This window comes from Pteropus medius, unplaced genomic scaffold, assembly GCF_902729225.1.
Source record: "Pteropus medius unplaced genomic scaffold, Ma_sr-lr_union100, whole genome shotgun sequence".
Lineage (NCBI taxonomy): Eukaryota > Metazoa > Chordata > Mammalia > Chiroptera > Pteropodidae > Pteropus > Pteropus medius.
In genome coordinates, this window is record NW_024356248.1 from 987,686 (window position 1) to 1,003,972 (window position 16,287).

Here is a 16,287-nt window from a genome sequence, read left to right on the forward strand (position 1 = left end):
CAAAAACTGTCTTCGCTCAATTAGGCGTATGAGGCAGGGATATAATTTTTTCCCAAATGATTATCAAACCATAGATCATACCATATCTACTGGACTAACTAAAATACCATCATAAAGGGAATGAAATTCGGCTTTATTAGGAACTTGTATACAATATACTGTAAAATAGCAAAAGAAAAATAAAATACTACGAATTTTTTTGTTTCTTTTGCTCATTTCCTCCAACAACTTTAGGCTGAACATAATTACAGAACTGGTTTTACTTTAGAAGGAAGATATTCCTAGAGAATTAGAGACTGGTTATTTTACTGAAATAGTTTATATTTTAAAAGATTTATTCATAAAAAAGACAATTAAAAAAATTTTTAATTTTGAAACCTGCAAAGAAAGATCTGTCAGTCTCTTGGTCTAATTATACTGGTCTTACTTAATTATCATCTAAAAATATCCACTAATCACAGAATTTGGTCAGTGACAAATAACCAAAACTTCCACAGCCCTCAGCTGAGAATGACTAATAATTAGTATTTACATGGAACTTTATTTATTATAACACTATAAAGCAGGGCAAAATAATTATTACCATATTAAAAAAGGAAGATGCCAAACCAGTTAGGCTAGTTGCGTAAGGTCACACTAAAGGAGGAACTTGCCAGAATTAGACATGAGTTCTTGTCCTATAGGCCTCATCACTCAAGAGCTACTGTAAGAATGATAACAACTCATTAAGAAACCTAAAATATACGAGAGCCAGAGAATCATATTACTGAAATGATACTGAAGATCATCTACTTCAACATCCTCACTCTACGCATAAGGAAACTGAGGCCCCAAAGGTGATGTAACTTAATTGTTCAATGTCACACATTCAGACACAGTAAAGCAACAATGAAAGTTTAGTGCTCCTAAGTCCAAGCTCAACAATCTTCCCTTACTAGGGAATAACCCGCTAATCTTAATTTCCATTTCGCATTTTTGAGTAAAAAAAAAAAAAACAAAAAACCTCACTGTTTTTATTGATAATAATGAACAATTCATTCACTTAATAATTAATTAATAACTAATTATCCAGTACCTACTACTCTATGCCAGGTTCTGTACTTGGTGCTGAATGAATCTTTACTATGTGCTAGGCACTGCATTACCTGCATTTGCATGTATAATCTTCACAATCTTATTACAAGGTCAGCACAATTATTATCTCTATTTAAAGGATTAAAATTTAGGAAGATTAAGTAATCTGTCCAAGGTCCTGAGTGAAGAAATGCCTTTATAAAAGGTAAACGGTGTCCTGCTGCTGCAGCAGCCACGGCTCTGACATCCCAGGGCCACGGGCCTCAGCGAGGGCCACAGGTAACCAAGAACGTCAGGAGGCTGAGGCTTGGCTGCCAGTGCCCGAACCTGGCGAGCACACCTAGTCAGTGCGAGTGAGTGTGGGACCAGATCCTTGAGGTGTCGCACCTGCCCAAGGAGCTGAGCGGTGCTCTGGCTGCAGCGAGGAGAGAAAACGAGGAGAGGGAACGATGGCCGCTAAGGACTGGGCCCCTCCCCACTCTGTGCACAATGAAACCTGATAGAAAAAAAGGTAAGTGGTATAACCACACTTATAAGTTGATCCCAACAAAAATCTCGATTTTGTTTTAAATACTAATAACTCCCTATATGATTTCATTTGAAAAAAGGGATCTATGGTCAAACAGGTTTGGAAAATCATAGATCTTCACATAGCACCTGACACTGACCACAAGTAAGTACAGAACTTGGTATCAGATTAGAGGTTGAAGGTCTCTTTTAGAGACCTTAAATATCCTTTCCTTCTTACATGTTCTAGGATCCCAGAACAGACAGCATTTGAGGTAATTTACAAGACCAATTGCTAGGAAGGTAATCATTCAAATAGAAGGAAGGTAAGAGGAAGAGCCTAATGTCATATAATGAGTTTCGCCTGAAGAATATTAAATAATGTCCAAAGTAGAAGAATGCATGAGTTCTCCAAGTACTACACACAAAACAGCACTAGGACACAGGTTTCCTCCTTTCGGAGCATAAAATCTCTATGGTATAAAATCAAATTAATTAAAAGTTTAATTTACTGTCTATCCCAGCAGGAATTCCTTTATCTTTGATTGCCAAATAGGTTTTACAAGGCCCAAAGCAAAAAATCCAAGTACTAAGTAAGCAGTGCTATTATTATGCAGATTTAAAAATAAACTCTGTAAATAAGACCCTAATGATGTTCTTAAAAGCAGTGATCACCCTAGGGCCAACCTATAAGAAAAGGAGACCCTTGAAAAAACTGGAGCGTAAAAAAATATTTTTAGAATATTAATTTTAACAAGTGGTCTACTGCTTTGGGAAATACCTGTTTAAGAAAACCAAAGCAAGCGACCATTAAAAAGAAATCTACCTTTCCCTACACAGTGTTTTTATTCCTGGTCATAATTTTGGTGATTGAAATCAGGGACTAAAAAAAATGTCACTCTGATAAGTAATCAATCAAAGCAGAATTAACCACATGCAGGATTTCTAATGTAAAAGGTTACCTGAGAAGTGTGTCAGGAGTCTTGCTAGCACATGCTTGTTTACCAGTTCAGCCTCGCTAAGGCTGGAAATAATATCTACATTAGCAGTTTCTTTGCTAATAGTGGGCTTTTCGGAAATCCCAAGATCAGATCCGGTCTTGACATCTGGGTGTTCTAGCACATCGCATGATCTCTGTGGCCAAGATTCTGGAGCAAATGTGAAAGTCTGCTTGCGTATTTCTTCAGGAGATTCTACTTTATCCTGTGCAGAAGCTGACTTCTCAGCCTGTCTTTCACTCAATTCTTTAAGGGCTTTGATTGTGAGCTGTTCCTGTTCTAAGTCAAGAGAAGCTACTGGAGTACGTTGGGTGGGGAAAACATCCTGAAGCTCACTTCTATTTGTTTCTTTGCTTTGTTCAGAATATTTGCTTTTTATGTCTTTAATTTCAGAACCACCTGACTCACTTTCACGTAAGACTTCTACAGGAAGAGTTGTTTTAAAGTCCACAGTCTTCTCTGATGTTGCTTCAAAGGCATTTCCTTCCCCTTTATCTACTATTCCTCTCTCCCTGGTTTCTGTACAGGTTGCTATCAGGTCCTCTGGGGAAGAATCATCTGTATCTTTAACATTTTTTTCATGTAATGACTCCAAATAAGCAGAGGTGGTCACATTTAGTGAGAATTCTGTCTCATTAAAGACATTTGAAGATGCTGCTGCAGGAAGTGTTGGGTTCTTAGTTGCAACGGGCTTTTCAGGAGCAATTTCACTCCTACTATCTGAGTGCTTCGTACCTTCTGACTTGACGTTCAGGTCAGGTACCTGGGAACGTGCCACCTCAGCAGCTGGGCTCCTCTCAAGATCAGGCTGAACTCGTGGCTCAACGTCACTGACCGACCGGTCAAAGTTTTCGGATGTTCTGTTTTCCCTATTATAGTTGAGAATCTCTTTGATTTCTCTTTCATCTGATTTTACAGCAGCACTTGGAATGGAAACGGGTTTTTCAGCCTGAATTTTGTTACTTTCGAATGAAGTATCGGCTGTGATGTCCTCTATTACTGTGTCATCGGATTCACCAGAACTATCAGCCTCTGTCACTTCTCCCAGCACAGAACTCTGCCAGTTCATGTCATCCTTCAGGTGGCCATCAGGTAAAACCACTTTCACTGGGGCCACTCCAGAACCCAAAGAGACACATTTTTCAAACAGAGATCCAGGTAACTCTGAAAATGTGTCATCTTGTTTCTGCACACTGCCTTGCACACCTCTGCTCCCAACATCCTTTGTGGAATCAAGACAGTCTGGTATAGGTTTTTCATCAAGGATAGCATTTTCTTGTGGGAGAGATGCTTCTGCCCAGTCACCTGCTGATTTAGTGATGGGTGTGCCCCCATTAATAGAACATACAGGAATTTTCTGGTGAGTGTTAGCTTTAAGATTTACAACTGGAATTTCTGAATTATATTCACTCATGTCAAGTCCTGTAGTTTTTGTGATGTAGTCAGATTTATCGCCCTGCTGTTTCACTTGGGGAACCAAATCCCAAGTCAGTATTTCATTAGTAAAGTTATGCATATCATTCACACATCTGGATACCTCTTCCAATGCTGCACTTGTGTGTGAAAACTGCCGAGTGAGCAATCCGGAGGTTGGGTAACGCCCTGCCTCTTTATTTCTCAGTGGAAATACTTTGTCACTAGACTCCGAAATGTCTGCAGATTCTCTATCAGCGTGCGCTGCCCAGCTACCGAAATCATTCGTGCTCTCCTTATACGCATCTTTAAATTCTTTGTCAAATGTTGCTTTGTCAATAATCACTTCAAATGGTGATTCGGGGGAATCCTTTTCAATAATACCACCTCCTGAAACTTTGGATGGGGATAAGGAGTAGGTACAAATGCCTTCTGCATTAGACTGCTCAGTGGGTGGTTTCTGGGCTGTCAGCAAAGTGAACTTGTCATCAGCGCCCAAGGTAGTTTTATCATTCCTATTTGGTGCCTCATTTGTGTTCTTGGACGCTTGATCTTTATTTATTTGCTGTTCCACCTGACCAGCTTCCTTTGAGAGAGAAGCAGCATGACCTGGGAAACTGGCTGGAGTGGAAGGATGGTTACAGCAACCTTCCGCGACAGAAGCTGGGGGGCTGGCTACGTCTTCACTGGTCCCATGAGGCTCTTCCATCTTTTTCACATCTGGAAGAGCCAAGCAGTCTCTTCCTTCTTTGGCTAAAATAGGCTGGCTGCCCAACACTTGGCTTTTTTCTTCACGTAGTATTGTAGGGTCAGTGTTATGTGTTTCAGAAGACGAAAAAGAGGAGGAAGTCATTTCTGAAGGTGGCTCATCAGAGCAAAAAGAACTCAATCCTTCTATGGTCAGAATTTGAAAGAAAAAAATTGTTTACCAGGTACAATTACATATTAGCTAGTCAGGCCAAGCAGCATGCTTTTTATTTTTAAAATTACATATATACACACAGGATGTAAACACACACAAATATGTAACAAAACAATGTCAACAACTATCCTCTACCACATGCATAAAATTGCCAGCGGTGAAACAGAAAAGCCACATCATGCTACAAATTCCAAATGACAAAAAAATTTTCGGTCTACTTTTTCCATTGTAAAGGTAAAGAGCATAAAGAAGAGTAAGAAGACTGGGAAATCTGGGGACGTTTTCTTCCGTTTTTTGGTAGAGCTATTCAACAGAAATGATGTAATCTATACAAAACAAACAACTTGATATTATGAAGTTCTGATACACTCTCATCTGTAAGCTGAACAGTTCAGAACACACCGCCTCTATAAATCCACTGTTAAAATCTGAGAATCTGGGAAAAAATAGTGGCTGGAGTTCTTTTTGATTTTCAGGAGATAAAATGGACCCCTCCTGAGTCTAAAAATCAGTCTAGAATTATTCTGTTCTATCTACAGGGAAGACTGGTCCCAGGTACAGATGACGTCAACATTTGAAACGGAAGGTACTGAAAAAGTTGGCCTGCTCCAAAATCTCTTACACCAACTTGCCAACTTAACCAAATCTGAACTTTAAATTGGTTAAATGTTAACTCTAGAAATCCTTTTTAAAACAGAAGCTATCCTTCTAAAAAGTACGTATTAATTAAGTCTCATCGGTTATTAATACCACAGAAACCACTGATTTACCACATCGTTTTCCAACTTCCCAATCTCACAAGTTTTTACTGGGGAAAAAGATCAAAACGGCTGTTCCAAGGGAGTGCTGTCTTTCTTGCGCACTGCTGTATCGCTGGAGTTGGAGCAAGGTAGGTCTGAAGTCATTCCATAAGAATGAATCAAAGATTCAGCTGGGTCAGCTGAGGTGTGAGCAGGCTCAGTAACGCCTTGTGAGTGAATGAGTAGAGTAACTGAGAAGACGTGAAAGAGAAAAACCTTTGGGATGACCCTTATGCAGCTATGTTCTTTTTCACGTGAGAAGCCGAACAATTAGACAAAAGCAAAAGCATGACTTTATTCAAAATTATTTTGCAAAGATGAGAAGAAATAAGAATGAAATATCTACTGCAATGAAAAAAATCTGGCTATAAAAATGTTTCCAAATGCCAGACGAAGTTTCTCTATTTCAACATATCACTAACATCTGATGCGACGGGATCGCATCTTTAGAATCACAACTGTCATCTGGGTATTGGCGGAAATGTCTATAAATGAGGAAGAAAAGTCTGGTGGTACAAACTGCACCCAGTGGGACAGGGAATACGTGAAGTAAGATTAATTCATATTTAGTTCTAACGTAGTAAACATGATCACATCTATCATTATATGTAAATACTCAGCAAGACTGAGTTATGGATATAATATAAATGGTCAGCATTGTAGGTTAAAAGGTTCAAAAACTATACGCTACACTTAAATCAGAACTATCACAAAATCTGAGCTACTGAATTTACTGGTTACTGTTTCTACCAGGAAACATTCAATGGACTAAATCTGGGTTAAGGTAAAACTGTTTGGGAACCCCTCCCTTCAAACAGGAATGGAACTCTGAGGTGAGCAAAACGACCCCACCTCACAGGGAATGCTTATATATTTTATAGAAACTGAGATTTCAGACAATTTGGACTTGTCATCTTACAGGGGAAAGTGGGCAAAAGGAATTAGTTATAATTTAACAAATATTTATCGAGTGCCTTTCATGCATCTGAAACTGTTTTAGGCACTATGTTAAAAGCAGTGAACAAAATGGAAAATATCCTTGCCTTTGTGGAGCTTACAATACAGAGTGGGAGACGGACAACAAGCAAAACCAGTAAGTAAAATGAGGATGATGTTGCGGTGGGCTTGGCAAAATGAGAAAGGAAGCAACCTACACTGAATGCTAATCAGAGAAAACACACACTTCTGGGGCGGAGGGACATGGTAGAAACATTCTGTGCTTTGGCGGGACACAAACTTGTCAGTTTTCCAAGCCTTGCTTCTCTCTCTTCCTTGAACTCTTAAAACTCCAAAAGTTTTGAGTTAGGTGTATAATAATCTGAGAAGCTAGAAGATTAGGTCAGAAATCTTATTCTCACAGCACCAACGAATCCTGTACTGGTGCCATGATTGCCTGACAGGTTTCAAACATTTTAACTACAGAGTCTTTAATACAACTATTATATATACAAAAGTAAATTTAATCATGTTCCCTAATAATAATTTTGTGACTTAATTTTGGGATGGGTAGTGTTTTTGCAGGGGCAAGGTTAGAGGGTATACAGAGTGTGATGCTGCATTCATTCCTCAGTGATCGATCGTAGGATGCAGGTGCTAGCTCTCACGGCTGTCAATCAAACTTTCCCACGTAAGTATCCTCATCTGTGCTTTAATTTTAATTATCTTGTTTAGAATTTCAGCGAATGAAAAAAAGTTTCCTTAGCTAGTTAAAACCCTAACAAACTTGGACAGAGCTGACTTGTACCAAGACAATGGAAAAAACTGGACTGGAAATAAAGAGTTTACAAAGGCAGGAACTAATAAGCCTTTGGAACAGCTCCCATAAGCCAAGACTCTTCAATTAGTCAGTATGGTACTTCATAATCATTGGTGTTGTCCAAGCCTGAACCTGGCGAAATGGCAGAAAACTCCAGGGAGTTTGAAGATTGCTAGTTTATAAATACTATACACTGATGAAATAACTCTGGATTATCTTACGTCTCCGGAAATGTCCACTACCCTTTTTTATTTCCAAAGTCTCTTGCACTACAAGAGACTGTCAATATTACTAAAAACAAACGTGTCAAAAAATCTCATCACGAATATTTTCTAGATTAGTTATTTGCTATAATGGGATTTAATGTACACATTCATTTTCAATAATCCTAATAATTTAATATGGCATTATTCTAATTATTAACAAAAAAGGGTTACACATCTAATAGATATGTTAAAAAGGGAATCAGTATATGATGGGGAAAATGTCATAACCCTACGATGATCATAAAATGTCTCCAAATGTATCCAGTACTTAGACTGTAAACCCTTATAAGCCTCCATTTAAGTATATTTTCTGAAATAAGACTAGGTAGGAAATTAAGTTGTTTCTCTACCACTTCCAAACTCAAAATTCTAATTAATTAAAAGATGCAAAATCCTTTCATCAAACTTAATAATCTTGTGGCTTTGGCAAGCTGCTTAATCTCACCTAAAAAATGGGGATACTGAAGCACCTAACTTTAAAACTGCTGTGAGGATTAAATGATTTAATATATGTGAAGCCCTTAGAACAGCATCTGGCACTTAGTAAATCCTCAATAAATGTCCCCAAACATCACATTCTTACAAAAAAAAAAAAAGTGTACACACACACACACACACAATCATCAAATCATAATCACCTTCCTCTGATCTATAATACAGAAAATCCTCATTCAGAGTTTTAGACACTTTCCCTCCTATTCACAAATAAGAGGAAGTGATTTAAAACGCTTTTATCTATTTCAAAATTTTGAGTGATACAACTTCTGAATCAGTACAAACCGAATGCCTATGACATTCTAAGAACTGTGCTAGGTTCTATGTGGATAAAGACATTTAAGGCAGCCCAATACATAAAAAATTTCTAAGCCAATGTTGAAGTATAAAGGAACGTTTCCTGAACAGAATGTTGCAGCAACGACCTATACCACCATCAAGGTCAAAGTATATTTTAGTTCCATTTACAACTAGCTGAACAATTGGACAACCTAGCACAAAAATCCTGATTCCTTTCAAACTTTAAAGCAACTTCTACTGCTTCACAAACCTGACCTCTAACTTACTGACCCAGAGTTTCCCGAGGAGGATGGAGCTCAGGAATCCTCTTAACAAGTTTCCCAGATAATGAACCCAGTTTGAGAACCACAACTTGACTGTATTATTTTAGTTTTAGAAGCGTAGAACAATCGACCTGTACTTCAGAACTTGCCCTGTAAAAACCCCGCAGATGGGACTGACACCGTCACTTCTGCCCATAGGTTGTCTGACCAGGAGCACAATGTGCAGATTAGCAGGGCCTGGGGAAGGAGTTGGCCTTTGTGCCTGCTTTGAACATGTCTATATACTACTTTTAAAGTACAGTAACTTGCAACTTTGATTGGAATAAGGCAAAAGCTTATTTGACTAAGAATCTGGTGTGTGGGAATTGAGGAATAATGTTCCCTCTTCCGTGTCCAGAGTTTTTATCTCACAGAACAAGGTGGGAGTTAAAGATAACATGAAAAAAACTTCCGAGTGAATGCTGTGCACACATCAATACATTCAAACTGGACTGTATTGCACTGTTTACTTTATTCTTCAAAATATCTTCTCTTTACTGTATATCTTATTCTTAGAACTGCCCTTCAGTAAAAGATCTAGTACTTTTATACTCAAGTCTCTGTAACTTAATTACTGAAAACAGTGTGATCTAAAAACAAATAGGCAATAAGGAATGTTATATTTTATATCAGAGCTACTTGTAAAAAGAGTAAATAGCTTACAGTTCTGTTATGGTTACCATTTAGTTACTTTTCCCCTCGCTTAGGAAATTCATTACTATTAGAAGGATCCTTGTAACATGGAAAAACCATACACATCAATGAAGAAAGGCTGCCAGCCGGTAGTAGCCACTAAGTTACTTTTTCACATACATACTATGCATATTCATACAAGGGAGGCTTGAAATATTCAGGTATAGGTTTTCCCACACTTGAATTTTCTCATGTTCACAAAACAAGAAAGACAAATTATCGTGCAAAACAATATCAGCAACTTTCAGCCACAGCATCAAAATAGGAAGTTAGCCAGCAGACACTTTGCAGCCAAGCTAGATCCTAAACAAAAAGTCTCTTTTGTACAAAGAAAAATGTTTTGCTTTTGTTAAAAAGAAGGCTGTAACTGGCAAAATTTTTCCCTCGATGCTTGCCCCAAAGTTCAGTGTTTAACTTCCTATTCCAGATGCCTACTGAGTTACTCAAACTGAATGCAAATGTTCATTACTGAAAATGTGCTTCCAATTCTGCATGGTGGATGGATGCTCTCCAATCTTATTTTCACCTACTCCCCCTCCCCCAATACTTTCTGAAGAAAATCATAGTATTTTCCACCCTACACTTTTACTAAAGGTTTTAAAAGTAGAAACCAAATTTCAGTTTCATTTTGTTTCTGGTGGAGGGAGTACATCTCCCAGATGATGACTAAATTATATAACCAATAGCAGCAATATGGACAAAATAATCTTTCTGCCTCTTCTGCTCTCATGATTTTAACATTAACCTCATAATGACATTTTAAAAAATATCTGTAAACCCTAAAATACAATATACTTTATCATCTTTTACAATAGGTAGTTGTCTGAGTATGGGCTTTGAAGTCCTAGGTTTGTCACGTACAGTGTTACCTTGAGCAAGTTATTTCGCCATTTTAAACTCTCAAGTGGTAAAAGAGCTAGTACTTTTCCTCCATTAAGCAGGCTATGAAGATTAAATGAGATAATTCGAATAAAGTATTGAGCACTGTAAAAGCTCAATAAAAATTAGCCACATACTGCATCTATACCTCTGTTAATATCTTTACAGTATAGGAAAACATCATTAAAATTTACTCCCCTGTGTTGAAATTCTCAGAGGTTAGGTTGAAATTTAACTCTTTAATGAAAAAAAAAAAAAAAAGAATCAATAAGCAAAAGACCGCAAAGGACCTACTCAGGGGCACAATTGATTATGCCACTGACATCCTCATCACAAATTTATCATTGGCTTTCAAAAAGCTTCACCTGCTAGTTCAAGTAGCTGCACACCTCAAAGTAGTACAATTTAATAAATATTACATAATTTCCTTTTGAAATATTTAACTGCCTCTCTTTATTCAGTCCAGATTAACAACAGTCTTGGGTACAGGCATCTCTCTGAAGCCCAATAATAAGTAGGTATATATTTCAGGATTAAAAATGTCATTTTAAAATATGAAAATGTCCCACTTAATTATTGCTACATATTGCTACATACGGTTTAGATACATAAAAGGCACAATTCTCCAAGGCTAAAAAATGACTAAGGGTTATGGAAGCCAGACACAGGTTATTTAGTTGGGTTAGTGCCAGCGATGGACTCAAGGTACCTGTTGGTGTCAGCAGTAGCTTTGAAGGCCTGTGTTGACCCAGACTGGTCCCAGCTATTCTCCCCAGGGGTTTTAATGCAGTTAATCAAATACACCAACAACTTCCCCTTCCCTTATTTTTATTAAGACAGACTAGAAGTACCAGTTTCAGCTGTCCTAGATAATACCCAAGCACCTGCCAAGGTGTCACCTCAAACAACTGAACAGGCTCTAGACCTGCCAATGAAGTAGAGCACCAAGTGGTTTACTTTTTCACTACGTGTGTGTGTGTGTTTGCAGAAGAAAATGCTGAATAGAGGCTAGACTGGAACATTTTCGGGGATGTTTTTAATGGCTTCTTCACAACATCCCTTTAGCATAACGCTATCTTGAATCTGCACCGGTCAAAGTAACTCTTTATAAGCTGAAAGGAAGGATACAAAAACGAATCTATTTTCTTTTACAAACTCGGGTACTGTGAAACTGAAGCCTAAACATTAATTAATTTTCCATTAAAAAAAATCCTTTTTATCTACCTCCATTTTACTTGTGTATGTGTAATTTTTCCTAACAGGGATTAAAGTAATTTTTAAAGCTAAGATAGTTATCATCTCAACGTTCCATGTATTAAGTATGTTGTGCTTGGGTGGCACTGTTACACTCTTTAGGATATCAATTATTCCTTCTATGTGAAAAAAGTGACTGGAAGTTATAAGTATGAAAGATGTATTTTTAAAGATCTGAAATATTTACAATAGAGAAAATATAATTATTTGTTCTATTTACACTGTATTATTACCGGTTTATCTTCTAGAGCAGAATAAATGTAATACCTATTTGCCTAAATTATTAAATTTCTAATGAGGAAAAAAAATCCTTAAAAATGTCAAACTAGTTGGGTTCCAGATGTCAAAATCACTTTGTAGGTTTGAGTTACTTTCTAACATTCACAAAATACCTATCTTTTAATGTAAACAAGTTAATTTCAAAGGTCATGATCTGACCCACAAAGGATTTCAAATTCACAGAGTGAGGCACATTATAAAGGGGTTTGGGGACTCTAATGTTAGCAGCCTGAATTAAAAGCAACAAATTATCACTTAAAAGCAACAAATTATCATGTTTCCTAAGAGGCAGATTAAACCTGGCAAAAATTTTACTATGTTCATTTTATCCCATTATGTTTTTATTCTAAGGTCAAAATCTTCCTAACAAACCAGCATCCAGACTTTGCATCTAGAGAATTCAGCTGGGACAATAAACTCTTTCCACAGGGCTTCTTAAACTTATCTAGCGAGTTTAACTACCTTTTTTTAAAAATAAGGGTTTTCCATTGACAACACGTTTTTATTAGTGCAAATCAACGAAGCACATGGCACTTTCTCTTCCAGCTTTTTAGCAGTGCGACTACCTCCACGAACCTATAGCTATCACACCCGATTCCCTTCCTCACTGGTTGACAGATCTAATAAAACAAGTAAAGCCACAGATGTAGGAAACAATCCTTGCTTGCCAAAAAGTCAACTGACTTGTTCAACATTCCTAGGCAACCTGGCCTAGCTCTTGGGGCACATCTCAGAGAAGTTCACACCACAATACTCTAGCTAGGCTGGTATACTAGCAGTTCAGTGGAAGCACACTTTTATAGTTTTTCCAAATCCACTACCTCTTCAAACCAGTTACATAACTGCAAATCAGTAAGTTAAATGCATTCTGGGGGTGGGTTGTTTTTTGAGCCACAATTTTATCTGTTCCAAATTTTGTAGGCAAGTTTTTAATTTTTAAGAAAGACAAAACTACATCTCAAGCTTATGCTTGTCAAAGGGTCCACTGCAGCATCATTATTCTATCTTACTAATAAACTTTACAGGAAACCCATTGGAAACTGCTAAATATAAAGGACTGGCTTGTAATTAGCTTTTAAGGAATTTGGGGGCAATAGAAAACTTGTGCCTCATATCCCCAGTTACAGCCTCTTTCTCAACATTTTTCTTTTATTAATGCATACAAAAAATGACAGACTTGCCTTGTGAGGTCGAAAATAGAGATACAGGCTGAGAGGAAGAGGAAGAAACAAAGGAATCTGAAAGAAAATATACAGCGTGAGAAGTTGACAACCTCACACAGGAATTTTAACTTTTTGGCCAAGCATCATCATCTCACTGGGTTTAAGCAAGAGAGGAAAACCCAAGTCTTTATTTCCAATTACTGTTTTCACTCACCTGGCAGCAAAACCATCTCTCATTTTGAGATGCATTTCTAAAAGTTAATCCACTTTGTTTTTTTGGTAAATATTCTCACCTTCAAAGGAAGTAAAGAGGGATCCCTAGCATTTTTAAACAAGTATAACCTCAAGAAAGATGACGCTTCCCTGCAACTGTGTGGGAATGGAAAAATAGGTATATCTAAGTATGAATTGATACAGGCTTTTAACCATTTTCCACTGCATTTTGTGGAGTTAGTCACTAAAAGATGAGCATTTAAATGTACAGTTGGCAATATGCAAAGCTGACTCTGAATATTTCGCAATTAATCCACAGGGAAAACAGGACTACGTGAGAAATCTTCACCTTCTAAAATTATACTCTCCTAAAGTTGGCAACATATATCAAAACTTTAAGTGTACATACCTTTCCCATCACCCTATGCATACTTTTTAACTTGGTAGTTATACTTCTAGGAATTTATACACATGTAAAGACGTGTATCAGGGTAGTCATAAGCGCGCTGGTTATAATAAGTACTAGAAATAATCTAAATGACCATTAGTAGACGACCAGTTAAATAGTTAAAGCCAAACAATGGAAAACTTGTTGCTATGAAAAAGAATGAGATATAGCTATATATGCCGGTATAGTAGATATATTAAATTTAAAAAGCAGAGTGCAGGAGCGCATACAGTGTGCCCCCGTCTGTTAACTGGCAACACAAGGGACTAGTAAAAGGGACTTTAGGGTCTGGAGTAAGAGGGAGATTTGCTTTTCACTACAACCTTTGGCCCTTAAAAAATCAGATAAACCAAGAACATAAATTACCTTTTGAGTAAAAATGTAAAAAGATGAATAAAAATGGCATGTGAAAAACAACACCAAGAACGCTCCTAAATATACTGATCTTCATTTGTTAACTCCTTTTTTCTTGCATTTATAAGTGTTTTCACAAGTGTTAGAAACATTAAACTATGGAGATTATCTGAAAAATTGGGACATACCTATAGCTATAAGTACTAATTTAAGAAAACTAGCCAACAAATATGGAGCATATTAACACCAAGGCAGAATTTAACAGACAACAGGCAGTAATTCAGTACCTCAAGATCAGAATTTTAATTATCTTAAAATGAAGCATCACATTTACTCCTACAAATGAAAAACGGTTCTTTCGTTTTTTTAAAGCAAACATTTCTATTTCTTTAATGTTTCCCAATGGGTTTATTCTTATGTGTTTACCTTCAACGTTAAATCTCTGCCAACTGATAAGTTTAAATAGGAAAGAACTTGAGAAACCAAATGCTAAGTAAGCCCAGTGCCAAAAAGGTCCTATGAATTTGCCATTTCACCTCCAAGTAACACCTCCTCCTAATGGAAAATTTCAACACATACATTTTTATGCACAGCATCTATTCTGATACAGAACACAGATAACCAGTAATAGTTTGCAACAATATTGCATGAGGTCTTCCAATTTATACCAGCACATTGTACTCACACCCAGTATTTATGCTACAGGGAACTGAACCCAAGAATGGTGCTCTTAATTTTCAAATGCTATTAAGTTAACCAAACAGTATCTTTAAGGAGCCAGGTCCAGACACTGTGGTTATAACAGAGATGACAAGTGACTAAAATAGTCAAACTAGTCAAAATGTATGAGTTATGGGAATGCAGCACAGACTCACTAAAGTAAACTACAGAAGAGATGGTAAACTTGGTCATAAAGGTGAACAAGGCAGAGGAAGGCATTCTGGCGAAGGAACAACTGGCCAGATTCCAAATGGCTTTAGATCAGTGGTCCCCAAACTTTCTAGCACCAGGGACCAGGGCTCCTATGATAATCTAACGCCTGATGATCTGAGGTGGAGCTGAGGCGGTGATGCTAGCGCTGGGGAGTGGCTGCAAATACAGATGAAGCTTCGCTCGCTCGCCACTCACCTTCTGCTGGGCAGCCCGGTTCCTAACAGGCCATGGACTGGTACCAGTCCGTGGCCCGGGGGATGGGGACCCCTGCTTCAAATGTCATATAATGAAATTTCGATTTTATCCTATGTGAAATGAGGAATCACTGGTGAGGGAATGACATCGCATGTATTTTAGAAAGAACTCTGGCAGCAGTGTAGAGCATGGACTTAACTGAAAAGTTACTGCATAATCTTGTCAAGACGAGGGCTTGAACTAAGGCACTGAGGGTGAGACAGAATGGACAAAACTTAAAATCATTTGGATGCTGGAGACTGGAGAAATCAAAATCAAAGGACTGAAGGACTAAATGAAATGCCACGGATGGGTACGGAACAAAGTAGAAGGACTCCTTATATTAACTTTCACCAAAAAAATAGATCTAAGGCGTATCTTAGTGGAAACTGTTTCCCACAATGGACTGGCTCAGGAGAGAGGCAAGGGCTGGCTACACATAAATTTCTGGGACTTAACATTTGGGTGAGAAGGGACACCACTGGAGTGAATGAATGTGTCCAGGGAGAATGAGAGGTTTTACCATGGAATCTTGAGACATACCAATACGTAAAGAAGGTGCAAGAAAGACCTAGTAAAGGAGACTGAAAAGAGTCAATATAGGGGGAAATGGTGTCACTGGGGAACTTTAGAGACTGATTAACAGAGTCAAAGGCCAGTGAGTGGCTGAGACTTTGAAATGGGTCACTGAAATTAAGTAATCAAGAAACTCAGCACTGATGACTCTATAGTTGGAGTGGTGGGGAGAGGCCAGATACCGAAGACTGAGGAGTGAATGGAACTTTTAAAAGCATGGATAGAAGGACGGATGATAAAGAGAAGGAGTAGGTGAGAAATGGAAAACAAGGAGGAAAAATAGCAAAAAGGCGCATTAGTGCATGTTTTCAAATTTGGGTCTGGGCTAGTTGTGTTGTTTCGGGGAGGGGAAGAGAAGTTTTGGATTGGACATGAGATTCAAGTTTTATTTAGATGGGTGAAAATACACCAAATAAGTCTAATTGTTT

General features: G+C 37.8%; 1 protein-coding gene across 5 annotated transcripts in view; it reads right to left on the reverse strand.

The window, feature by feature from the left end:
• RTN3 (reticulon 3) overlaps positions 1-16,287 on the reverse strand; it is a 46,759-nt gene that overhangs the window by 21,219 nt on the left and 9,253 nt on the right. Inside the window, exon 2 of one of the 5 annotated variants that reach the window (XM_039860336.1) lies at positions 2,544-4,613. The exons of 1 other annotated variant lie outside the window; for it this stretch is intronic. In XM_039860336.1, the coding sequence (XP_039716270.1) occupies positions 2,544-4,613 (2,070 nt within the window). Of the gene's footprint in view, positions 1-1,062; positions 15,175-16,287 lie in introns of those variants that run through there. 3 more of the 5 variants (XM_039860334.1, XM_039860333.1, XM_039860332.1) reach the window with 3 other exon arrangements.